We start from the raw sequence: 27,091 nt of genomic DNA, 5'->3' as shown, positions 1-27,091 counted from the left end.
ATGTTACAATGAAGGCTGGAAATCACATGAACGTTTTAAGGCAGAACTCAGAAGACCTACAATTAACCTGGAAACTCTAATTACATTAGACGAGCAGACAATCTCACACTGAGATTCTGTAGAATTACATTTGGCGCTCAGTATCACGTCTAAGGCTGCAACTAACAATCATTTTCATTATCCTCATTATTATTATTCATTAATCTGCAGTTTTTTTTTTTTTTAATGAATCGATTAATTGTTTTGAGTATACAACATCAGATAACAGTAAAAAATACCCATCACTATTTCCTATAGAGCCCAATTTGATGTCAACAGTCAAAAACTCCCAAATATTCAATTTACAATCATATAAGACAATGAAAGGCAACAAATCCTCACATGGTCTAAATAATTAACTGATTATCAAAATAGTTACCAATTACTGTTAATCGATTAATCATTGCATGCTTCAAAATGCATCTACTGACTTGCTTTGTCAACTTCCAAACACTATAAAAGGAGCAGGCTGACTAAATCTAATCATAACTAACAGAACAAAACTAATTTAATGGCAGTTATTTCTATTTTACACAAACATTTTCCAAATATATATAATGTTTCCAAGGATCTGTCTGTGGCCCTAATATTATTAATTGCCTCTATCCTAAAACCAAAGTTGATTAGGAATTTATTCTGAGCTGTCTTTCTCAGGTTTCTAAACCCTTCTTTAAAACTTAAAGCCCCGATACACCTCCACACACTTACAGGTGTTTTCACTTACAGTATATTGCCTGATTAGACGTCTTCTCAGGACTGTGTGTGTGAACATGGGCTTGAGTATATACATTTCCAGCACAGTTCCACCCAGTTTCAACCTGACTGGAGGATTTATGGTGCGTTCACGTCATATGGGATGGTAGAGAGGGACAAGATTCTCATTTTAATGACTTGTGAGTGTCAACTTAAAGGGGACATATCATGCTCATTTCCAGGTTCATACTTGCATTTTGGGTTTCTACTAGAACATGTTTACATGCTTTAATGTTAAAACACATTATTTTTCTCATATTGTCTGTTTGAATATACCTGTATTCACCCTCTGTCTGAAATGCTCTGTCTCTTTAAGACCCCCTCCTGAAAAAGCCCAGTCTGCTGCAAAGGTAGTTCTCAAACTGTGGTCTGTATATTCTAATGAGCCTGCATGTGACATAGGAAGGGGAGCCAAATCTGAATGGCTTGTTGAATCGCATGTTTTCTAATCTATAGGCAGCCCACAAAAAACTGACTGGGTTGTCTTATTTCACAGTTTGTGGGTTGGTAGGTACTCCAGATGTATGTGCACATCAACAAAAGTGAGTTTTTCATGGTATTTTCAGGTGCATGCTTGTATTTTTACTTTCTACTAGAACATGTTTCATGATTGGTTAGCTGGCCCACTCTGTTGTGATTGGTCAACAGAACCAACTCTTCGTACTTTGCTTCGGCTCTGCTCTAACTAGCTTTGCTTGAGGGCGTGCCAAACTAGCCGCTAGGCAGGTATTATGCAAATGTGTTACTTGGTGACATCACCTCGTTACAGAAGAAAAGGCGGGACTTCCATCAAGTCGTTTCAGGCCGTTCAGGAGCAGTGATTCTGTGGGGGAGAGTAACTCCCTTTGGTGTGGACTTGGGCTTTGTAACTTTGCAGACCTTTTAAATGCACAAAAAACTATATGTCACACTAAGGGAAAGGGAAAAAGCACAAAAGCATAAAAGCATAATAGGACATCTTTAAAAATACTGTGCATTGACAATACAACACTATATCCGTTAAATGTGGCTTTGATTACATTGAACTGAGATCGACTTTGGCTGACATGAGGCGTCCATGTTTGTTTGGTTTTCAGGCGCTTCTGTATTACTAAGTGCCAAGTTAGCACTCAGTTCTTCATTACTGACAATACAATACACAATGGGCAATAGACAATTTCTTCTGTTCAATGCAGATAAAACTAACGTCTCTACACACTCTAAATGATCTGCTCAAAATCTCATCTTCCATTCAGACTTACACCACAACGAGGAAATACCCACAACAGCACATCTTGTTCTTAGAGATATCCCCAAGACAGTGTCCCTCCTGTCCTTCACTGACCTATAAAACTGTTTTACAGAAATGCTCTGAGTTTTCTCTGGCTGACTGAACCCTGTACTTGTAAATCTTCTGGTCACACAAAACTAAGCAAAGCTAACTGGTGGATTCATGTAAAAGCTTGCTCTTCTGTCTAGGCCCACATGCAGACTTTGAGGTTTTAATCTCTCTGTAAATCAAAAGAAAAGCGTTGGAAGCTAACTAGCCTCTGAACAAACTTCATGCCCTCGTTAGACATCAGAAACTGTCTCATTAAGCGTGACACTAATTTATCCAGCGCCGTCTACAACCTACTGTACCTTCACTCACAGCTGCAGTCTGTCACTCTCTTACATCTCCTGTGGTTTGCGTCGATGTTTCCTGCTGCTTTCACATCCCCTGACATGTGCACTTGACTTTGACACACGCACACTGTCTCTTCTTGAGTTATTGATGTGCTTGATTTATCTTTTTATTTCTTTTAATGACCTTTTCAGTAAAGCCCTACTGTGTTAAAGGAACAGTGTGTAACATTTATGTTTTCATCAGTGTATAATCAGTGGACGTAGTCACCGTGACCTCACTCATTGGTTTGTGGACTGCCGTTGTAAAAACCTTGAGTTCTGCATTTTGGCCGTCACCATCTTGGTTATTTGCAACCAGAAGTCACACGAGAGGGTGGAGCTAGGTACAACCAAACACTGAATAAGATATTTTTAGGTGACCAAAATGTTACAATGAACTTTCATGAACTGAAAACACACTGTGAAAGAGTTAACGTTGTAAGACGAAAACCTGTACAACTCCCAGACCGAACAACGCCGTGGTAGCGACCTGTCAATCTCAAGGGAGCCACGCCCAAAAGCATGCCCTGCTTTATGGTCTATTTGACTCTAAATGGGACCATAATTTACTAAATGAACATCATGCTGTATTGAAGAAGACTTGAAACTAGTGATTGAGATAATAAACTCATGTTTACAATGTTTACTGAGGTAATAAATCAAGTGAGAAGTAGGGTCATTTTCTCATGGACTTCTATACGATCAGACTTCTTTTTGCAACCAGAGGAGTCGCCCCCTGCTGGTTATTAGAAAGAATGCAAGTTTAAGGCACTTCAGCATTGGCTTCACTTTTCAGACCCAGGAGGTAGCCAACTGTTTTTATTAGCTTAGAATGAGCCCTTCATATTTCCATAGGGAGCAGGTCCTCTTCACTCAGAGTATGTTGCTCCACCATGTTTCTACAGTAGCCCAGAACGGACAAACCATACACTGGCTCTAGAGAGAGCCTTTCATGTTTTTACGTTATCTGAAGGACGGTGTAATTCTCCAACACGTTTGTGAAACTGTGGTACCGTGAGCCGCAGAGTGCAAAACTGTGGTACCGCCAGCCGCCGTCTGACTTCCATTGCTCTTTAAGTAGTGTTGTTATGGTAAGGATGGCTGCTGAGTGAGGCAAACGGCGTCACCACAGTTTTGCACTTGGCGGAGGAGTGAGCGGAGGGGTACTCAGCTGGTTGCAACTGCAACCACACCTCTAGATGCCGCCAAATCCTTCACAATGTACATTTAAACCTTTTTGTCAAGAAATAATAATAATTATATATATATAATAATAATATATCTTCTTTTTTTTTAAATCACCAGAACCGGGAAGCTAATACTGCCTAAAGTCCATGCCAAGAGGTCAGAAATGAAGAATATGTAAAGCTCAACTTAGTTTTTTTGTTGTTTTAATAGAAAAGAACAGAGATTAAACAGCGTATGTATGCATACAGTCCCTTTTTTTTGCACAATGTAATCACTCACTAAAAATAAATGTGCATGAAAAGAAAATACAGCAATCTTATAAATATAGGGCCCCAAAAAAACACCTCAAAAACATATACCAAATGCACCAAATGCAATGAGATGTCGGTTTCATATATTTGCACAAATATTCCGGCAGTAAGTAATATGTCTACCCCATGATCAGTGCCTTTAACTGCGAAGGTCTGGACTTCATTTCAGGTCACACAACTGCCATTTGAAACTAATATACATGCGTTTCACTATTATTGCCTCTGTTATTTCATAACTCTTTTTATAATATCTATTTCTAGAAAATAAGTCTTGGGCTGTTCATTTTATATTTCTAATTCCTACCTTCTTTGATCACAAACATCACAAATAGTTTGACTCTTTATGTTACAGCATTCCAGTATACTTACTTACAGGGATCGTCGTCCCGTTTAACGCTTTCACTTGTCATTGCAATCATGACAAGGGGAGGACAAACATTTTGACCTCTAGGAAAAAAGGCTGGAGTTTGACACCGGCTACATCTGTGCTGCGCTACTCAAGGACGGAAGAGGGAGGGGGATGCACGCAGCAGTTGGGCCGTCTGACATTTTGCAGCATTGACCTGAAAATGTTCTGCTGCCTCCTTTTGTTCTTCCTTCCGTTTCCCGGCGAGTCAACTGACTTTCGGAAGGAGGTCCGGGCGATCAATTTCCTCTCTTGCTCCTTGATTTTGCACTGCAAGTGGCTCTGAATGGCAAAACCAAGGGATTCTGGGTCCACAGAAGCCCCGTAGACCTCCCAAGTCATCCCCTGTTCGTCCCAGACGACATCGTGGACGTTCTTTCCTTTCTGCTCATCTTCCTCCTTCCTCTCCGGTTCTATCTTCTGTTTGCCCGACTTTGTCTCCTTCTTCTGGACTTTTCCGGCTTTAGCCTTTTTTTTGGGACTTTCGGCTTTTTTTTTAGTTGGTTCTGGCTTTGATTTGGTGTTCGTTGCTGTTGTTGTTAGCAGGGATTGGCTGGGCTTGGTTGTAACAGCTGCCTTAGGGAGCACAGCATTGGGAACACCGGCCGTCTCTGGGGGTGCTCCTGATTTGAGAGAGGGAGCTTTGTCGGTGGCTGTTTTCGCTGCAGATTTCTGAACTCCTGCTTTATTTTGGGAGCTACCTGTCTCTCCTTGCTCCTTGTGGTTGCCGTGTTCAATGTTGATTTGATAAACTGGCTGGGTGTTGCAGAGAGCTGACTCTTTAGGCTTTGCTCCGAGCCTTTTGTCTTGCTCTGAGTGAAAAACCACGCCGGCATTCTGGTTGGGGCACATCTCCGCCTCGACAGTGAGTCTCTCTGACCTTGGATCAGTAGATAGAGAACTCATCTGATGTAGCCCCACACCCCCGTCGACCTGGTAGACCACAGCCAGGCTCTGCGTGGCCTCCCTGGGGACCGCGCCACCGCTCGGCCTGCGAGGCACGGCGAACGGCAGCAGGCTCGGACTCGTGGCCACGGCCTTACTGCACGTGCTCGCCACCGCTTGAACCTCCATATTATGACGCTGCTTGACTGGGGTGGACGACGATGAAGTCATCGTGGAAGCTTCCCTGTACAGCTTGCCGTGCTGCTGCTGCCCTTCAAAGACAGCTGTGTCAGTCTGGCTGGCTTCCTCAGCCTCCTGCCCATCTGCCGGCATGTTCTGTGTAGCCTGGGGCAGAGTGGAGGAGTCCGTCTGTGAGGACGCTGGCTGATGTTTATCTGAGGAGACCTGTGGTTTCTTTACTGGTGGCAAATCCTTCTCTGGATATGTTGAACTTGAAGTCTTATTTGTAAACCCAGCCTCTGCATCTTTGCTCTTAGATGGAGGTGTTAGAGGAGCTGCAGTAGTTTCCACACTCTGTTTAGCTGTCTCTTGCAGACTCACAGAGGTTTGTGAGCGGCTATGTATATGATCAGGAGATTTCTGTGGCACAGCTGTGTCTTTGGGAGCTAAAATACTCCCTTTATTATTGTGTTGTGGTTCAGACGCCGTATGCGTTACTTCACAGGCGATGTTAAGATTTTTATTATTTGGAGTAACATTTTTATTGCTGTCCTCTCGTGCAGTGGCCGAGGATGTCAGCGTTGCACACTCCTCCTCTGCTACACTTGGCCCTTTTATTCTGCAGTCATTGGTCTGCATGTCGACCTTTGGCGCTGAAAGAGCAGGCGACACACCGGCCTTACAGATATCCTTTTCATCAGCCAGGCTTAACATTTTCATGTTTGCGTTAGAATCCCTCTGGTCGCCCCCCGCCTCACCCACACCTCGGCCTGTTAGAGATGGCTCTCGCATCTGTTGGTCTCCGCCCGTCACAAGTTCTGTCTTTGTCTGGTTCCCATTAGTCGGTACTGGTTTGTCTGACACGGTGCTGCTAACTGGTTCGCTTCCCTTGGAAGCTGTGTTTTGGGTGTGTGGGATGGCGTTAGCGGGAGAAGCAGTCAGAGATGAGTTATCCTGTTTGTGGTCAGGAGATGTGAGGGTGGGTTTTGGACAAACCTGAGAGAGTTTGAGGTTGGGCTCTTTAGCCCAGTTGGCATTCGGCTCCTTATTGCCCAGCGTGTCCACCACAGCCAGCTGAGGCACCATCTGGACTGTCACTGTCCTTTTTGGGTTAGTTCCCATGCCGGACTCACGGTTTCAGTCCTTAAATATTGTTGTAATCCAAAGATGAAAACAGATCAGTCACTTTGTGTGATTCCCTAAAGGAGGAAAATAGAAATAGACTTTTTAATGATTGAGCTTCACTTTTCATTGATTTAAATCTTGATTCAGCCAAAAATAATCACATGGTAGTTCGGGCCTAGATGAGCATTATGTAAATTACATTTGAACAGTCATTAACATGCATTGTAATACTCAGTGTTAGGATAAAGGCAAAGCACCAGAACAATTAATGACCCGTATTTGTCTAATTCAGCTACTGCTTTGAATTAAGATGAATATATGTGACTCCAAGCCTAATGATCAAATTAATCATAACATACAATTATAATAACAATACCCTCTTTCCAAATCATAGTAATGTGGAATGTATGCAACTATGTCTTTTCAACAAGCTATGTTTCTTTGAACTGTGTGGTGATTAGTTACTGTAAATGTAGATTTCTGTCTCTGCAGAGGCTAACTTCACTTAAAACATGATTCAAATAATTGTAGAAACTTAAAAAATGTTTGGGTAGGAGTGCTTCCTGGACTCAAATAGAGTTTGTTTGAGGTGCTCTTTGGATGAAGATACATGTAGATACACAAAAGTTACAAGAAACTCTAAGGCACTCTCTTTTTAAATAATTAAAATGCCTTTATTGTAAAGGCATAGTCTTGTTAGACATAAAAGCAAACTCTTTATTTGAATGTTTTATAAACTTCAATCAAAGAAGTTGAATCTATTTCGAATTCAAATTGCTTGATTCAACTGTACAAATTTAAAAGAAAATCAGAATAACTGGGGGTAATCCATAGAGAGCGTGCAGAAATGCTGCGTCAGACTGGAGCAAAGCAAAGTTTATGAACTTGGAGGTTAAGTAAGCAAAGTACAGAAATAAGACTTTGACATATGTAGGCTGAAAGTGCTTACAGATAAGGACAGAATGTTTTTGATTAAGAGTTATGGATGTTCCACATTCGGTGGACTTTCATTGGGTCCAATTTATGTGTTTGCTTGGCAGTATCACACAATTCTCATCTGAAGTTATCATAAATACCATAAATACACAGAATAATCAGTGTTACAGTATAGGGAGTATATGATAACGGGTTAACTCCTGTGATCTTGTTGTTATATCACTACCATGCTCTATTATAAATTCCACACTTTATAGCACTGTTGATATGCTGTGTAAATCCAACACACTCTTATCCCAACTGGTCACATACTGACGCTTTGTCAGACCCCTCAGCGTCACTTTTTGGTCGTAGTAAACACATGCTTAATGTTTTGATTCAAACAAAAACACTTGCTTGGGATTAGGCAACAAAACACACTTAGTTAGGTTCAAGAAAAAACTAGAATGGCACTCGGAGAGCGCAGACCTCCGCCCCCCTCTCCGTTCAGCTCGCGCCATCATCCACTTATATTTTTGTTTATGTCGAGATCAGCTGTACCTAGCGGAGCATCGTAAAACACTTCATTCAGACTGGACAGAAACAAAATAAAACTCAACTAAACCGTTGTCGTTACTCTTTCCAACAATCACCAAGTGTGATTTGGTCGAACTCAACTGTAATTTCAGAGTTTTATGAGTTTAATGTGAAAAGGCGCAGAATCTACAGTTGTCCTCTCCCACCCCCCACTCTCTCTGTCTCTCTCTCTGAAGGAAGAAGGTGGGGTCATGCATCATCAACGGATCATCAGTTACACTGCGCATGTGTTATACCCAGAGCTCTTAATGTTCTGGCTGATCGTAATGCTTAAAAGAATTCCTGAATCCGGATCATGATCCGGATCGCCACCAAAATCTAATGGATTGTTCATTGTGCCACACCCCACCCCTCCACTTTTGGAGGATTCCTCCAAACGGACAAACCAACAAACCAACGCTGGTGAAAACATAACATCTTTCCTAGGCCTTCGGCCTTGGCGGAGGTAACAACATGGTTGTTGGGCTTAAAACTACAACGGTTTATTGTAAAAATGAAACTGAACGTTTCGAACAGGGGACACAAACAAACAGCTGATTTTAACGTTAAAGTGAAACTTAAAGCACGGGACACGAACAGCGGTCCCCTGCATGAAAGCCCTGTGTTTGTTGGACCCCTCCACCTCCTGGCCCCCGTAGTGTGTCTCTTTCGCTCTTCAAGCTACTTCACCACACTCCCGGCGCACTTTCTCGGAGCGTTTACTGTTGCCGCGGATGGGTTTACAAGGTAACGGAGAGCCGGATGTAAAGGGTGCCTTGTGCGTCGGTATTTAACGCCAACGGCCGTCACAAAGTGCCAGTATTTGACACCCTGGGAATGAGAACAGGCTGGTAAATCAATGATTCTTTGATATCATATGAGTAAATTATATGAGAATTTAGCCTGAACATTTCAGCTTAAGTTACATTTGTAAAGACAACCCGGCAAAAAGCCAAACACACTGAAAGTGTTGCCTGAAAGCAATGACTCATCTTAAGTTTAACTCCCTTTTTTTTCTGTCACGACACTTTACTGAAGTATAAAAGAATGACTAAAATTCTGTGTCTTTGGATGCTCTTTTATCTTCCAATCAATCCAGTATAAATTCTAAGCATTTAACCTTCAGTTTCACAAGTCTCTTCATCCCAGACCTGATGAATGACTCCACCGCAGTCTGTCTCCTTAAAGTGTAAAAGCATCTGAGAGTAACGTGCGCGCAGACGTCTGAAGTCATCTAATGATCCTTTGGAGTCAGACAAATGATTTTGCACTGTGATTGAGACTTTAATCACACAAAACCTATATAGTCTTCATCCAAAGAGGATGAGGAACTACCGATGGATCATTTAGTGGTCCACAGGAAGCAAGTTGGCCATTTCCATTTCAGTTACATGACTGATGATAATCCATCCTGCATAATGTCAATTAAAGTAACCTTGTCTTTTCTCACACAAGCATCATCTCCACAACAACAAACATAATAGATTTCAAACAGATCAGGTCATATTTATAGATTACTCAAGAATAATCTATTTCTTAATGGTATAACCTGAAGTAATCATTTTTAAATATGTGACTTGAATAAAACAGAGCAGCAGACTGGTGTTTTGGGTCCATGCTGGGCAGGTGTAGCCATAGTGTGCTCTCTCCCACTCTGCATCTGCGTGTCTGTTGTCAAAGTGCAAATATTTATGGAAAGCATATCCTGTCTCTAAATTAGATATCCAACAATTAAAAAAAACGCCCTGCAGGTGCCTTTTGCCTGCAGCAGTTTTGGAAACAAACAGTGTGTGTGTGTGTGTGTGTGTGTGTGCAGAATGTGAATTCATGCACAACGTTACAAAGTGATGCACACGACTCATTGGGGCCAATTAAGATGTGTGTCATGCAGAACTCCTGTAGCCTACATATGCATATCCCTGTCCCACCCCAACATCACAGAGGCCACTGGTATATGTGCAGGTTTCATATGACCTTGCGGACAAATTGCACATCTGACACAGAGGAGAGCAGTCTAATAGAGTATACAGAGAAGAGGAGAGGAGGCTTACCTTTGAGAGACGCTCTTTATGTCCTGTTCCTTTGAGGTGCGCGTCTGTGTCAGTGTGCGATGAGGATAAACCCTAGAAATGAATATGGAAAAGCAACCCTGTGTCGGTGACACCAAGCCACGCCTTCTTCCACCACAATAAGACTCTTTAGAGGTATCGATCCTCCACGGTGAAGCGCAAAATTCAAGCCCAACCTGACAACCTGCCTCCCCGACTGACTGACTGACTGACTGGCCGTGCGCAATGAGTCACCGACCGATGGACGCAACCTCTCTGAGCTCTTTATCAGACTAGCGTCGCCTCATGCTTATAGAAAAAAAGTGCACCTTTTCACAAAATGGACCTCTCGGTGTGTGTGTGCCATCCCAGATTGAACTGGTCCAGCTGCAGGCAACGTGGTGCAGGAGAGTAAAGCAGATAGATGAATGGATGAATGGGAGGGAGGATGGAGGGAGGGAGGATGGAGGGAGGAGGGAGGGAGGATGGAGGAGAGGATCGAGGGAGGATGGAGGATGGAGGGAGGATGGAGGGGAGGATGGAGGATGGAGGGAGGGAGGATGGAGGATGGATGGAGGGAGGATGGAGGGGAGGATGGAGGATGGATGGAGGTAGGATGGAGGATGGAGGGAGGATGGAGGATGGATGGAGGGAGGATGGAGGGGAGGATGGAGGATGGATGGAGGTAGGATGGAGGAGAGGATGGAGGGAGAATGGAGGGAGGATGGATGGAGGGAGGGAGGATGGAGGAGAGGATGGAGAGAGGATGGAGGATGGATGGAGGATGGAGGATGGATGGAGGGAGGGAGGATGGAGGGAGGATGGGGGGAGAATGGAGGGAGGGAGGACGGAGGAGAGGATGGAGGGAGGATGGAGGGAGAATGGAGGGAGGGAGGACGGAGGAGAGGATGGAGGGAGGATGGAGGATGGATGGAGGATGGAGGATGGATGGAGGGAGGGAGGATGGAGGGAGGATGGAGGAGAGGATGGATGGAGGAGGAATGAGGGAGGATGTAGGAGAGGATGGAGGAAGGATGGAGGGAGGATGGAGGAGAGGATGGAGGGAGGGAGGATGGAGGGAGGATGGAGGATGGAGGGAGGATGGAGGATGGAGGATGAATGGAGGGAGGATGGAGGGGAGGATGGAGGATGGATGGAGGTAGGATGGAGAATGGAGGGAGGATGGAGCGAGGATGGATGGAGGGAGGATGGAGGAGAGGATGGAGGGAGGGAGGATGGAGGGAGGATGGAGGATGGAGGGAGGATGGAGGGAGGATGGAGGGAGAATGGAGGGAGGGAGGATGGAGGAGAGGATGGAAGGAGGATGGAGGGGAGGATGGAGGATGGATGGAGGATGGAGGATGGATGGAGGGAGGGAGGATGGAGGGAGGATGGAGGAGAGGATGGATGGAGGAGGAATGAGGGAGGATGTAGGAGAGGATGGAGGAAGGATGGAGGGAGGATGGAGGAGAGGATGGAGGGAGGGAGGATGGAGGGAGGATGGAGGATGGAGGGAGGATGGAGGAGAGGATGGAGGGAGGATGGAGGATGGAGGGAGGATGGAGGATGGAGGATGAATGGAGGGAGGATGGAGGGGAGGATGGAGGATGGATGGAGGTAGGATGGAGAATGGAGGGAGGATGGAGGGAGGATGGATGGAGGGAGGATGGAGGAGAGGATGGAGGGAGGGAGGATGGAGGGAGGATGGAGGATGGAGGGAGGATGGAGGGAGGATGGAGGGAGAATGGAGGGAGGGAGGATGGAGGAGAGGATGGAAGGAGGATGGAGGGGAGGATGGAGGATGGATGGAGGATGGAGGATGGATGGAGGGAGGGAGGATGGATGGAGGATGGAGGAGAGGATGGATGGAGGAGGAATGAGGGAGGATGTAGGAGAGGATGGAGGAAGGATGGAGGGAGGATGGAGGAGAGGATGGAGGGAGGGAGGATGGAGGGAGGATGGAGGAGAGGATAGAGGGAGGATGGAGGATGGAGGGAAGATGGAGGGAGGATGGAGAATGGATGGAGGAGAGAATGGAGGGAGGATAGAGGGGAGAATGGAGGGAGGATGGAGGGAGGATGGAGGAGAGGATGGAGGGAGAATGGAGGGAGGATGGAGGAGAGGATGGATGGAGGATGGAGGGAGGATGGAGGGAGGATGGACGGATGATGGAGGGAGGATGGAGGAGAGGATGGATGGAGGATGGAGAAAGACGCAGTGCTGTATCAGCCGCAGGCGTCCATCTATCCATCCATCCATTGGAGCATCACTTGCACTTGGAGTTGATTACTTTTAGATCCCAGCAGCTTGAGCAGCCTGCAATATTCAAAGAGCATATGGTGCATATTTTTGTATAATTCATAGCATTTTCAAGATTCAAGATTCAAGCCCTTTATTGTCATTGTGTAGTACAACGAAATTAGATTGTGACAATCCCATAGGTGCTAAAAAAGATAATACAATAACATTTTTATATTATGTGTGTGTGTTTGTGTTTGTGAAGGGGTTACACTGCATTAAGGAATATCAGGTTATGTTTGTGAGGAGAATCCTTTACATTACAAACTGCAAAATGATTTTTACTCTCTGTGTCATTTAGAGGTCTGCTATAGGCTAAATAAATCACTTTTATAACCAGGACATTTATAGTATAGGCGAGGCTTGGTGTCATCATGAAGTATCCTCGTATCTCTCACAGATGCAGCTATTTCAGTTGAGCTGACGTTCATGTGATATCTGATTCAAATATATAATACATTCTCTTTAGATAAATACTTCCCATTAAAATAAACGCATTACTGGATATTGTAAATACGTTTCTGTGATTTGCATTTCCTGGTTTACCACTGCAGAGAAATTGTGGTATACAGACTTAGTGTAAGAAAATATTTATACGCTTGAGAATCGCAATATTTTGTGATACTTCGATTCGATTACTGATATAGGCAAATATTAATTCTTTTGCTCAGATTGCACAAAAGTAGTGCTATGATGTTGGATGTTACAGGGACTGTGTTACATGCAAATACAAATCCCGTCCTGTTCTGATTGCATAAAAAACTTTAACTTTTTTTATTCAGATATTATGCATATACAGTATGTGTTCTTTATACTATGACAGTTTTCCTAAAATTAGATTGAAAAAGATTTAATATATCACATTGCTTACAATATCGCAATATATAGCAATATATTGAATCGGAACCCTGTATCATGATACGTATCGCCAGATTCCCCTGTACAGACTGGTAGCTCCAAAACTGGCATGGCATTTCAACTCATACCATATCATCATATCATGAAAGACAATTAGAGGGACAGTTTCAAGCCATCACTCTCTACCATAGTATGTATATTGGAAAAAAACTGGTTCTCTCCAGTGTGTAGGCTATTAGTCAGTGTGTTTGGTCAAGACTTTCCTGACAAGAAACAACAACAGCATTAGCGGCTTCTTGCAGTCAACACTGTTGTCTTTTAACTGTCTTGATAACATCATCAAGGGGATTTTTCCTTCCAGAGCCACAGAGGACAGTAGATCTCATAGTGTCCTCACCGTCCTGACACATGCTGCCTCTTTGTCCCTCCAGCAGCCACATCCCCATTTCCCCAAACCATTCATTGTCATTCTCTACCTGTCCACCAGATGCTCTCAGACTTTTCTACCTGCTTCAGTCACCTGACTCCCTCATTCACCTGCTCACACGTTTCCACTTTCCCTCATCAGCCCTGCAGTAGGCTATATAACAGGCTCATTTCCACTCATTTACCCCCGTCATATGTCAAAGTTGCTGTGTTGCTTCTTGCCTTTTGCTTTCAAGTCTTTGGTAACCTGTACCTGCCTGATCCATGGACTGATGATTCTCTGCTTAACCTCTTTGGATAAGTTTCCCTGTTTGGACTGGCCTCCCTGCCTGTCGTATTCTTGTGCACCTCACATTTGGATCGTATTCCCTGACAGTGCCCTTAAAATATAATGATGTCAGAAAACACTGAACAGTAAGAATCATTTTTGTAAAAGATGCATGCCTTATGGAAGGATCTCACACAATGTCATCCTGCCGACAGGGACCCGGGTTCAGAGAACGCTCATGTGGGTCATTTTAGGCACTGACAAACAAACAATTTTGTCATTAATTTAGAGGACTTGTTGATTTGGACAGAAATACTGTACTTGAAAGTACCAAAGGACCCCTGTTTAAGTGGTTTTCTTTTAAGAAATCGTGGTGGTTTGATCGCCCTTGCCAACCCTGGCCACCCGAAGTACACACAAAGAGAGAGACAACAGCATTCAAAGTCTCTATTATAATACACGTTCGACTTTTTTTCACCTGGTGCGATAAAAATGATTTTGTGTCATGTCTGTCAGTGCTGTTATAACTGTTTTAATATCAGCAGTACAGGTTACTCCCTGGCTTGACCCAGGCTAGACTCTTATTATAATCTAAGTGGTTACTTTGGGGATTCAGTTTTCAAATATAGCCTGGGTCTGAGATAGGAGCTCCTCTTGGAATGCAGTAATTGTATGGGGATACACCTCCTGCCTTTAAAGGCCCAGAGGGACTGATTAGTTGAGAAGGTAGACCACGACTTAATTACAGTCGAGAGCACCATTGGTGAGCAATGTAGGATTGCCTGCATGCATTGCTGATATGCCAGACTTCTGGTTCAGGATGAGGTTGTATTGTTTGTGCAGCCTGTTTGGAAAAAAGGACACAGTTGGTGAGAAAAAAAAGAGTAATTTATAATAAGGATGTGTGGTCTGGCAAGATATGGCACAGAAAGTGTAAGCGAAAATAGACAAAAAAAATAGACTTTATCAATTTAATCTAACACAGTCATATTGTGGATCTGGCATCATCTTGTGGTTAAATTGGGAAAGGCAAATTATTGGCTGAACTGGGTTCTATTAACTAAAAACCAACTTTATCTGCAGACTATAATTTCGTCCTCTTTTTATGTTTTCATTTAATGTTACAAACACTCAGTTATGTTCTGCATTTGATAGTCCTTCTTGCTGGTAGCCATCAGGCTCCATAACCAAGGCTGACCCCCACATGAAAACTGCACTATCTGCACTATCTGGACTATCTGCATCTATCTGAACTACCTGCAACCACCTCTCATAAACACTGGTGCACTTTAAACTTTAAACTTACTTTACACTACATCCCATATACCATTCTATAGACTGCACATATTTCATCTATTTATTGTACACTACATTGTTTATTGACGGACGGTATACGCTATGTTCATTCACTATGATCATTCACTATGTTCATTCACTATGTATATTCTGTATTTCTATTTATTGTTTTATAATCTTTTTGTACACCTGTACCTCTGTATCTGCGCTTTACTGCTTTGACACCTGAATTTCCCGGTCATTAATAAAGGTTCATCTTATCTTATCTTATCTTATCTTATATGATGACCTTTGCCATGTCTGCACTTAACACTCCACTAATCTAGATCTACTATGCAGCTAATGCTTACACACTATATTTAAACGGGAGGTTGTCTGTATTCCTCTGTAGTTGTGAAACAGAGTCCATGTAGGGCAGACTGGTGCAGACAGCACTAATATAAGGTTTGGACAGTAGATGGCGCTGCAGCAGCAGCAGCGTTGAAACAGACTGTCACTGACAGGCTGGCGTGTGCTATGTTTAAAGACATCATGTCAATTAGCCTTAACGATAAATTCAAACCAAGTTTCTCGTAGGTCAGGGGTCAGCAACCTGCGGCTCTGGAGCCACATGCCGCTCTTTAGCTCCTCTCCAGTGGCTCCCTGGGGATTTTTAAATTAATAACTGTTTTTTGTTTACATTTTCATTTTTATTTATCATTGTTGTAGGTCTATGGTATGATAGAGTATCAGGGCCACATTGAGGAAAAAAAATAGAGAATTTAGAGAATAAAGTCATAGGTTTACGAGAAAAAAGTCATAGTATCATGAGAATAAAGTCATAATATTATAAAGTAGTAATTTTACGTATTATTTTTCTTTTTTTCTCCTAAAGTTATGACTTTATTCTCATAATATTAAAACGTTTTTCTCGTAAAGTTGTGACTTTATTCTCGTAATATTACGACTTTTTTTCTCGTAAAGTTATGACTTTTTTCTCATAATATTATGACTTTATTCTGTAAATCTCAGATGTTTTTTCACTCAGTGTGGCCCTAATACTCTGTAGTACATTTGCTCTTTGGCCCTCACTGCATTAGACTTATATACTATATAATTAGACTATAAACTGTGTTACCTTCATCACAATGCTCAAATGTTTTGTGGCTCCAGACAGATTCTTTATTTATTTTTTTGCCTAAAACGGCTCTTTTGATAGTAAAGGTTGCTGACCCCTGTCTTGTATGTCCCCCATTTTTGGCAGAAGTTACAAACCACCCACTCTTAGAAATACCTTGGCAAGTAAATGTAATGGTTGAATGTAAGTCTGCATGTCATCCAAAGATATTTAAATTTCCTATGTGCGTGTTCACTAACATGTGAACGACTGTCTGGTCAGAACCTGAACGCACCAGAGCCAGACTGTTGTCAATAGTGATGGGAATTCCGTCTCTTTTTAGTGAGCCAGATCATTTGGCTCAGCCTACCAAGAAGAGCCGGATCTTTCGGCTCCCAAACGGCTCTTCGTTTTACCACTTCTGCCTTTTATAATTCAGCCAAATTTAGCGCTGTTTTGACCTATGATTAGTATGTGTGCACATATATCACTTAAATTATTCAATTGAATTATACTAAACCTTATAATTTCCAGAATATCATAATTTTACATGCTGCTTCGTTTCCGACTGTCACTCATCTTGTCTGCTATTCGCGCACCGCACTCCTCTCTCTCTTTCTCTCCTCCTCTTCCTCCTGCTCAGTACCTGTAGACCGTCAGCGCGCCCTGCACAACCCGCCCCTCCCTGCTTGATGGTATGATCCTTGTCTGTCATCACCTGATTGGTCGCACGGACGTCATTAACACAACATTCAGTCACAGTCAGTGCATGGAGTGCCCGTGGCGTGGAGAAGATCATCCTATCATTATGCCTTGAATTAATTAAAAAAAAAAAAAACGGCTCTCGGATGGGAGCCGGCTCTTATGGTACGTGTCCACAGGGGCGTTTTTTATCGCGAGGGGATGCAACTCTTCCCAGCATTGGACGCTGGTTGGGCTGTCCCCACCTGATTGGACGAACGCTTTCAGGCCGTGGGCTGCTGCTCCCAGCTTTCAAACCGGAAACAGTATGGAGGCGCGTTTGGAAACTTACTTCTCTTATTTCACGAAAATAGTTCACCGAAATGTGTTTCTGAAAACATTTGAGGCGAGAAATAAGCCAAGCAGTTGCTGAATCTGTCTTTATTTTGGATCAACAACGTTTATTTTAAAAGATTCTCGGGAGTTTCGAGAGGCGGCGAGTCGCGTCAGACGCCCGTGATTTGCATAAAGTAAACTGGCCCTCAACTTTATGCAAATGAGGAGCGGGCGTTGGGGACGCTCCGTTTCTCGAATCGCGCAGCCACGCTACCAGAATGCATTGCACGGCTGCTTACATAGACAATGAATGGGGGAGCGTGGAAAGCACGGTACCATGAATGTTCACTTAAAAGAGTCGGCTCTTTAAACCTACTCGTTCTTGACCAACACATCACTAGTTGTCAATAGAAACGTGTCAGAGCTCTAAACTCACCAACGGCTGCTGAAAACAAGAGAAGACAAGTTCTGGGTTTGTCTTTGTCTCTGCGATAAAAGGGTAAGATTTACTCGAGCCTCTTGCTCGTCATAAACACTATTTAGTACACAAATGCCTACGAACGCAACCTGATCTAGGTTAACATTAGCTAACGTTAGCTAACAGTTAACACCATGGCAACCTGTTGTCTGAACCGCGGCTAGCAGTTAGCTAGCTGGTTAGCAGTTAGCTAGCTGGTTAGCAGTTAGCTAACATCATCTGTGAGTTTAGAAGCTGAAGTTAGTTTATTAAAACCAGATGCAACTGGCTTATCAGTCTGTCAACATGTGGGTAGACTAACACTTAACTCACTAATGTTTGTAGCTTAAACTGAATGGTCACGTTAGTCTGAAGTTAGCAGTAGTGCTAATGCTAGCTACCACAATGCTATTGTTTTGTTGGCTAGCCTTCTACTGTTACTACTACTACTACTACTACTACTACTGTTACTACTGTCTTATTGTAGGTAGTGTTTCTATTTTAATGGTGGCCTACGATCAGCTGATCCACTCCTATGTTGAATTATGAATTATTATGCTTAATATTGCCTCAACCACTCTGAACTGGTGGTTATTGACATGACACACAGACAACTGGTGTTTCAGTCCTGATCATAATAATACTGGCATGGCCAGCCATCCTCCTCGTTTAGTGGCAGGCTGCTGCTCCCCAAGTGCTCCGCAGACAGACTCAGGAAATCCTTTGTCCCCCCGAGCCATCAAACTGTACAACACCTCTCTAGGGAGGGACAGGGGACAAAGGAGGACGGTCTGCAGGACAGACAATAATGCACACAGTGCACTTTCATAGACTAAGCTACTGGAGTTACCCTGCACTATACTCACTTTTAATAGTCTCTTCTCCACTATACTCACTTTTAACAGTCTTTTCTGCACTATATTCACTTTTTTAATAGTTTCTTCTGCACTATATTCACTTTTTCAATAGTCTCTTCTGCACTATACTCATGTTTTAACAGTGTCTTCTGCACTATATTCACTTTTTTAATAGTCGTGTATCACAGCTGTTACACTGCACTATATTCAGTTTTAACAGTTTTTCTTCATCTCCTTGTATTTTTATATCTGGTATATTTTTTTGTATTTTGTACTTTGCACTACTAACTTTTTTGCTGCCTTTTTACTAACATGTTTTGCACTATGGAACTGTGATGCTGGAAACTTAAATTTCCCTCGGGATCAATAAAGTTACTATCTATCTATCTATCTATCTATCTATCTATCTATCTATCTATAATAATGGCATCGTGGTGAACATCGTTAGACAGGGGTGGAAAGTATACTTACTCAAGCACTGTATTGAAATATAGTTTAGATGTAGTTTGTACATTTAGATGTACATGTACTTTACATTTGTATCAGCTGATCAGGTTTATTTTGCCACGTACATATATAAGAGTCAAGTGATCTGGAAGTTGTAAACTGCAAATAGTGAAAAGAAATAAATACTCAATGGACGACATGGTCTGGATGATTATGTACAGTATGTACATGTAAAGATGTCTATATACTGTATGTACAGTGAGTAGGATTTGTATTGACATACAATTTGCTACTTTGGACTTCTACTCCACATCATTTAAGAGAAAATTAGTTATAAGTTACTTTGCAGATTAATATTTATACAAAACATATGATTGCCTTGTTAAATGTGTTGACTTGTTATAGGTCAAAATCCCCATCTGTATAAAAAATAGACATTTAGAGCTGTAACAATTAGTCAACTAATCGATTAGCTGAGTGACAGAACGTTAATTGGCAAATCGAATAATTGTTTAGGTAATTTTTTATTTTATTTTTTCAAGCAATCTGCCAAACATTTGAGGGTTCCAAGATTTTTATTGATTGATTGATTTTTTTATTGACTTTTTACCTTTTCTTGTCTTGCAATATAGTACATTTAATGTGTTGGGGTTTGGGACTGTAGTTTGGACAAAACAACAAAAATCAATTTTGGTTCCTGAAAATTATGATGGGTATTTTATTTTATTTTGTACTGTTTTTCTGATGTTGTGTAGTCCAAATGATTAATCAATGAATTAAAAAATGCCAATTCAGCCTACTTGAATTTTTAAATTTGATTACGTAAATAAAATTGAATGGTATGACTTTTACTTGAGTGTATACAGTGATGGTACATGTAGTACCTTTTCTAAGTGCTTCCTCCACCCATGCCAGTATGTATTTATAACATTCACCTTGCATGAGTAAACTGTTCATTGGCTTTGATCACATGTTAACTTTATACTTTATACTGCCAAGTAGTTTGCTGATCTATAACTTGCCAGGACATTTCTTGCAAAGTAGAATACAAATTTAAGCTGTGCCAATTACCCCTGACGCAGGACTGTCCATCCCTGATGGTGAGCTAAGTCAAATTTGTCTGCTTGAATTCAAGGGGCCGCTGTCTTTTCTCTGTCCATTTTGTAGAGGATGCTGGGGTATATCTGGCAGTATGTCTACACGTCCTTCCTGAGATACTGGCTGAAGTGGTTCCTCAGACAGGTAACAGGGACATGTGAGCTGCAGAGAATATGCTCTGGATACAAGCCAGGGGCTACAAGGACGATAAAAGCAGGTGAATTGAATAATCCCAAATCTGGTTTGCTTTTCTTGCTTAGTATAATTTTTTTTCTATTATATTAATCTGCCTCTCTTTTGTCCTGTTGTAGAATATTCTCTCGGGTCATCAAAGAACAAGGTAAGAGAAATATTAACTGTCAGTTTTTTAGTAGATAATGAGTTATAAGGATGGTTTTGTTTCTGATATAAAGGATTGCTCCTGGGCAATTTCCAGGGTCAGCTTCAGTATATGTGGTTTAAGAATAGCTTTCAATATGACCATTTCTATTATTTTATGTTCAAGTTAAGGTTTCTTTTATATAGTTAAAAGACAAACGCATGATTGCTTTAACACAAACTTCTGAACAACAGCAAAATGACCTATAACCATTACGGTAATTGTCAATAATTTTGGTCAGTAATAGGGTTGGGCAATATGACGATATACTATATCGTCAAAATGATATAAAAATGTCTATTGTATATATTTTTCCTCTATTGTTTAAATCGCGATACAGGCTAGGCCTATATTTGTTTCTTTTTTTCTCTATAATTTCACTTAAAAATGTTATGTTCATTTTGCACTCAAGTACTTAAAATGAGAAAATACTCTGTACTTTTCATTAGTCAAGTATTTAATTCAAAGAAGTATACAAAAATAAGCTTTACTATGTGTTGTTAGACTATTGAATTACCAGAAAACATGCTATATTGTGATATATACTGTTATTGAGATATGAAATGAAAGACAGTATATCATGATAGAGAATTTGGGCCATATCACCCAGCCGTACTCAGTAAAAATGATTTCTGGTTTCAGCTTCTGGAAATTGAGAATTTGCTTGAATTTGATTTAATATCATTACAAATTAAACATCCATTTAATTTGTTTGTTATTGTTTAGAGGATATCAGTTTAGGCTCTGGGAATTTGAGAATTTGGCAATTTATTAACTAAATAATGATTCTAGTCGCCTAATAAAATAAAAAAAACTTGATAGGTTTCATTTATAATAATTAGTTGCAGATATCCAAAAGTGCTTTACTCTCACAAAATACAAGAAAAACACAAGTACACATAGAAGAATGTAAATAATATATAATCATAGGCTACACATACTGTACAAACCATAAATCTTAAAAAACAGGCAACACATATCATGTACTGTTTATACAGTATAAATATTGTAGGACAGTTATGGGTCATGAAAGCAGGTTTCTTAATCAAAATGCATAGATGAGAGTTCTTACAAGACACACCAGAAACTGTTTTTCTGTTTTCAGTGAGACTGTTTTACAGTCTCCATTGTCATGAAAAAAAAATCTCTGTTCCCAGCTTGTTTGAGTCTGGACTGTGATAAGCAGTCTTTGTTGGGTGGACGTGAACAGTATTAATACGGTCAGAATTGCAGAAATATTATATTGGGTCTTCGAAGACAAACAGCAAGTGTAGCGAGCTAGTATTAAGATGCCAGGATTTGGGTAATGTGATCCCTTTTGGTAGATCTAGGCAGTAATCTCACTGCAGATGTGATATAGGGGCCGGATTAATTGATGTTTAAACTATGTGGGCCCACAGAGAAGTGTAAAGGACACGCCCCTTGCTTAACTACTGACCTGTTCATTATCTGTTTTATGTGTGAACTCCAATAAAAACATATCTTGTGAGTTTAATCAGTCCTTATCTTTCAATAAACTTGCCCAGCTTAGATGAATTAACTCTACATGTCATTTATAGCTAGGTAAGCATTTTCCAATCAACAGTCCATTCACTGCAGAAACAGAAGTGCTTAGTCATCTTTTTCATTGTTTCTGAGGTCGACTTTGAAAGGTGGTTTTTCACTGTGGCTGACAGTATAGATTATATAGTAGCCACTGTGCCAATTTTCTGTCTGGTCACTTGCTGTGTCATTACTTCTCTGTGACTACCTCCTCTTCCTCTCCTGTGCTTTCCTCCTCTGAAGGTTTTAAGAGGAGCTTTGGAAACCAGCAAGGATAATTTGGAGCAATGTGTGGATCAAATTATGAAAGCGAAGAATGTCAAACCCCAGAAAGATCCACTGTAAGGCTACTTCTTATCTGTTATTTGGTCACCAGCAATTATTTTTATTTCCAAATCATATTAAATGTTGTGTAAGTGTAATTTTCAAATCAATGTGTTAATTATTTGTTTAATCTCTCTACCTGTTTAGGTTCAAGGAAAGCCTACACATCTGTCTGTTACAGATAACAGGAAACAGCAGCCTGTATAAATCTGTGGAAGACTTGAGAAAAGAAGTCTTCAACTCGGATGACCAAGAACACGAGGCCATGCTGTTGAAGGTTTCCTGCTTCTTGATCCAGTTGTTCATTTGTTTTAGCCGCATTGTTATGGTTTCACACAACAAATACGTGTATGTCCAAAGTAGGTAGATAGATAGATAGATAGATAGATAGATAGATAGATAGATAGATAGATAGATGCATGGATGAATGGATGGATGTACTTTATTATTCCCAAATTGGGGAATGATTGTGTTACAGCAGCAGGTTATCTACGTAATGGACCGGAACAGTAAATAAAATGTATATATCAACACTAGAGAAATATATCCATAGAATACACAATATAAAGAATATTGTAATACACTATAAATATACCCAACTACTACAACTAGCATAACAAAAAATCTAAATTATAAACATAGAGTAACCTACTATATACATTAGCAAAGTGTGCAATAACATACAATATACATTAGCAAAGTGTGCAATTTATAATGTTTTGTTTTTAAAAACAAAATAATTGAGGTAGTGCAAATGTAGATGTGTAAAATTCAACATGTGAAAGATTATTGCAGGAGCAAAGTTTGTTTGAGACAGCAACTATAAAGCTGAGAGTTCCCTGTTAGACAGAGCTGAGGTGTTGTAGAGAGTTATTGCTTCAGGCAGGAAAGATTTCCTGTATCCGTCTTTGTAACAGCATCAGCTGAATCAATTGTTCGTGGAGAGGGTGGTCAGGATTATCCGTGATGGATAACAGTTTGTTCAGTGTCCTCCTCTCCACCACAACATCAAAGGTGTCGGGTTTGCAGCCAATTACGGAGCCAGCCTTCTTAATCAGTTTATTAAGTCTGTTGGTGTCACCGGCTCCAATGCTGCTCCCCCAGCAGACTACGGTGACGAACAATGCACAAAGTATATGTAAGTCTGGATCAGTCTATGGACTTTTGTGATTTCATTGACAGGTACATCATTTTTAATGGACTTATAAACTAACATAGACGCAGCAGAAATAGTTAAATCTTTAGAAGGAGGAACCACATTTATTTTCTGAGATTTAAGTGAGTTAGGCGGCACAATAAAATAGCATGATTTAGATAATAGTATAGAAAGTATTGATTATAAATCCAAAATGTTATGCACAAAATCATTGTACATGTAACTCAGTACAGTGGCAATTACAATGTGTAACCTTAGAATGATTTGTTCTCTCAGCTGTGGGACCTGTTGATGCCAGCAGTCAAACTGGAGTCGAGGATCACCAAACAGTGGGGAGACATTGGATTCCAAGGAGACGACCCCAAGACCGACTTCAGAGGAATGGGCATGCTGGGCCTAATCAACCTTGTGTGAGTCCTCAATGAATAACGATGAGACTTTATTAACTACGTTATGAAGAACTGCAGATATTATCAGTACTGACCATTAAGACCATCTACTGTCCTATCTACACTATCACCATTTCTGTTATCTATGACGGAAATACCATTTTGTCTTTAAGGAGGGTTAACGTTAGCCAGCTCTCGTAAACAGACAGGGAGCTGCATTGTTTGTGAGTGATAACAAATGTCACAGCCTCTCTAGCTTAATCATCATGGCATATGTGTGTGCTAGCTAATGATATAGGCTGGATGACTAGTCTGTTATGAACGTTGTCATCACTACCGCATTGTAATATGGGATATTTATGCTGTCATAGTGTCCAGCGTTGCATACTGGTGTAGTTCACCTGAGTAGCATGCAATAATACACGTACTATTGGTTTCATATTAAGGTTTCAGACATACTAAAAAATCTCACATACTGTTTTAGCGTACTAAATAGCACGTTAGTATGGAATATCGGAAGCAACTGTAATGACCCTTTCTTCTTTTATATATTCCTTGCACTGCAACAAGGCCTATAGAAAGAGGCTGGGACAGGGGTCTTGGGGTATTGGTTATAACACATACGCAGTGTAACTGGAGCTGCGGTCGTGCGTTGCTGTTGGCTCAATTTCGGCGAGTGCAGACCAGATTTTACTGCGCATGTGTTGTACCCCAAAGATATGATGCACTGATTACGCGTGACATCTCCTCTTTTCACCTTCGTTGCATTTACAACAGTGAAATGGACTTTAGGAGCCTGAAAATTCAATCCCAAAGTGACATGGAAATCCGCACAATCAGCTAGACTTCATACCCTACATATAACCAAGGAAAAACTGCAGCAAAGGTTATAACATACATTTGTATCACTATAATAGATGTTAAAACTTGAGATGTAGAAGTATGTGTCCAAATACATATTCACATTACCATCTGTTTTCATTGTTTAGATGATTTGCACATATAATCATTGCCATATTTAGAACCATACTCTTGGAAAAAGCTGCATTGTCAAACCTTGTAGGATCTACTGTATGTCTAAAGATTAACCAGGCACATATACACTGAGGGTTCTCTGTGAACCCTCAGTGTATATGTGCCCTGTTAATGATTTATCTGTGTGGAGTAATGCATGTGTGTTTACGTCTCGCAGTCTAGTAGCCTTACTGTCACTTCTCAGACAAATTAAAGATTTTATTCAACCTTTTTCACATGCACTCCTCAAGACCTTTAAACAGACTTTAAATGGTTACGATTACTGCCAGCTAGTACAAGATTACTGGTGAACATGAGCTCATCTGTAGATTAAACTAGTATAAGCTAAGTATAGGATTGCTTTACAGTAAACAATAATTATACTGAAATGTTTTTGCTACAGGTTTTTCAGTGAAAACTACACAGAGGAGGCTCGTCAGGTGTTGTCTCATGCAAACCATCCTAAACTAGGGTAAGAGACATTCATACATGTACAGTATTAATATCTATATATTTTCTGTCAGTATTGCGGCAAAAGCTTGATCTTCCTGAAATCGCTTTTGGCATGCACTTTATGCTAGTTTATGTATTCCTCATATTTCAGGTATTCATATGCCATCGTTGGGATCAACTTGACAGAGATGGCCTACAGCCTCCTGAAGAGTGGTGCTTTGAAACCCCATTTCTACAATACAGTACTGGGCACACCTGAGCTCCGGTACTTTCATCAGCTATACTGTGAGTAAATAGACCATATCATTTTTCTATTGTTTCACTTCTCTTATTCTTTCCATCTTTCCAATAGAAAATCTAATTTTTTGTCTGTTTTTATAAATAATTCTCTAAAATAAATGTGTGTTTCTTCTCTTCCAGGTTATCTGGCGTATGAATTTGATAAATTCTGGGTGGCAGAAGAACCAGAAAGCATCATGCATTTCAATCAGTACAGAGAAAAATTCCATGACATAGTCAAGGCACATCTACAGGACCCCGATGTGACCCTCACACTGACTGTCCGCTCTAACAACTAACATTATACAGAAATATTCCCTCACCTCTCCACGGCCCCTGACGCTGCTTGATCAGGTAGAGGAAGGCAAGAAGCATTAAGTGATGCTGAACATTAACAAACAACAAAAAGCTGGTTGGTCAAACAAATGAATCCTCTTATATTTGGCTCTGTGGTCCATTAGTCACGCTCTGTTCATCTTGTTCCAGTGAGAGTTAAGAGTTTTAAAATAGAGCACAAATCTAACACCCAATACCTCAAAAATGACCATTCCAGTGTTTAATTAACCTTCGTAAAGGGGAAATGAGAGCTGCTGCTGCTGCAGAGGACTGTAGAGATAACGGGTCCGTCTGTTGTGAGGATTTAAGCACTTTCAGTGAGCAAGCAGCCAAATTGTTGCAGTTAAAAAACAGTTATTGAAAAATGGTAATTAACTACCATATTTGTAGCTGTCTTGTTTGTGTTTATGTAAACAAGCCCCGAGCCACACTGGACGCTTGAGCAGCACGTGGCGGCTACCTCTCTGAACTTGCTGTGTATCTCACGCGTGTGGCGTCCTCGACGGCAGCGTTTCTACTACTGCGCTGCTACTGCCAGCCCTTTCTTTCCACATAGTTTGCCTTTCATAATTTCAATTTAATTATAAATGTCATTTATATTTATTTTAGACAGAAAAATGAAAAATGTTTTAGTGTGCTCATTTGTAAATAATAATAATAATAATCCACGATTAAAAGCCGGTACTCTTAATTAATTAATTAATTTTATTTTTATTTAATTTTTTATTAATTTGTGGAGCTGTGCAAGTCACTGCATTTTCACTGTCCTGCAAATGTTTCAGAATAAAAGCCTCGTGTTAACAAATGAAGGGATTCTGTCCACAGAAAAAACACTATAGGTCTTTTATTTTGAAACAGAAACAGGAAGTGTTGAGTTAAAAATATTTTTTTGCTTTTTTCATGTCTGTGACCTATTCTACAAATATGGACATAGAAACTGTAGTAATGTTGCTGGTATGATATCAATACACAATTTCACACAGCAAGCGGAAAAAATAGACCTCAAATCTCTAGAAGAGATGCAGCTGATA

The 27,091-nt window shown here is 41.0% G+C and overlaps 2 protein-coding genes across 2 annotated transcripts; one reads left to right on the top strand and one right to left on the bottom strand.

Moving 5' to 3' along the window:
• Positions 1-3,810: 3,810 nt before the first annotated feature.
• gprin3 (GPRIN family member 3) lies at positions 3,811-10,541 on the bottom strand. Its single transcript, XM_037762353.1, has 2 exons — positions 10,074-10,541; positions 3,811-6,605 (listed from the first exon to the last, which is right to left on the bottom strand). Exon 2 carries the CDS (start codon positions 6,526-6,528, stop codon positions 4,429-4,431), a length of 2,100 nt encoding a protein of 699 aa, XP_037618281.1. The 5' UTR covers positions 6,529-6,605; positions 10,074-10,541; the 3' UTR covers positions 3,811-4,428.
• Positions 10,542-17,683: 7,142 nt separating this feature from the next.
• elmod2 (ELMO/CED-12 domain containing 2) lies at positions 17,684-26,727 on the top strand. The gene is made up of 9 exons (XM_037765067.1): positions 17,684-17,828; positions 20,258-20,405; positions 20,500-20,528; positions 22,353-22,450; positions 22,581-22,710; positions 23,866-23,999; positions 25,396-25,464; positions 25,597-25,730; positions 25,866-26,727. Exons 2-9 carry the CDS (start codon positions 20,261-20,263, stop codon positions 26,021-26,023), a joined length of 897 nt encoding a protein of 298 aa, XP_037620995.1. The 5' UTR covers positions 17,684-17,828; positions 20,258-20,260; the 3' UTR covers positions 26,024-26,727.
• The last annotated feature ends 364 nt before the right edge of the window (positions 26,728-27,091 follow it).

Source organism: Sebastes umbrosus, chromosome 3, assembly GCF_015220745.1.
Source record: "Sebastes umbrosus isolate fSebUmb1 chromosome 3, fSebUmb1.pri, whole genome shotgun sequence".
NCBI lineage: Eukaryota > Metazoa > Chordata > Actinopteri > Perciformes > Sebastidae > Sebastes > Sebastes umbrosus.
This window is presented reverse-complemented; position numbering and strand designations above follow the sequence as displayed.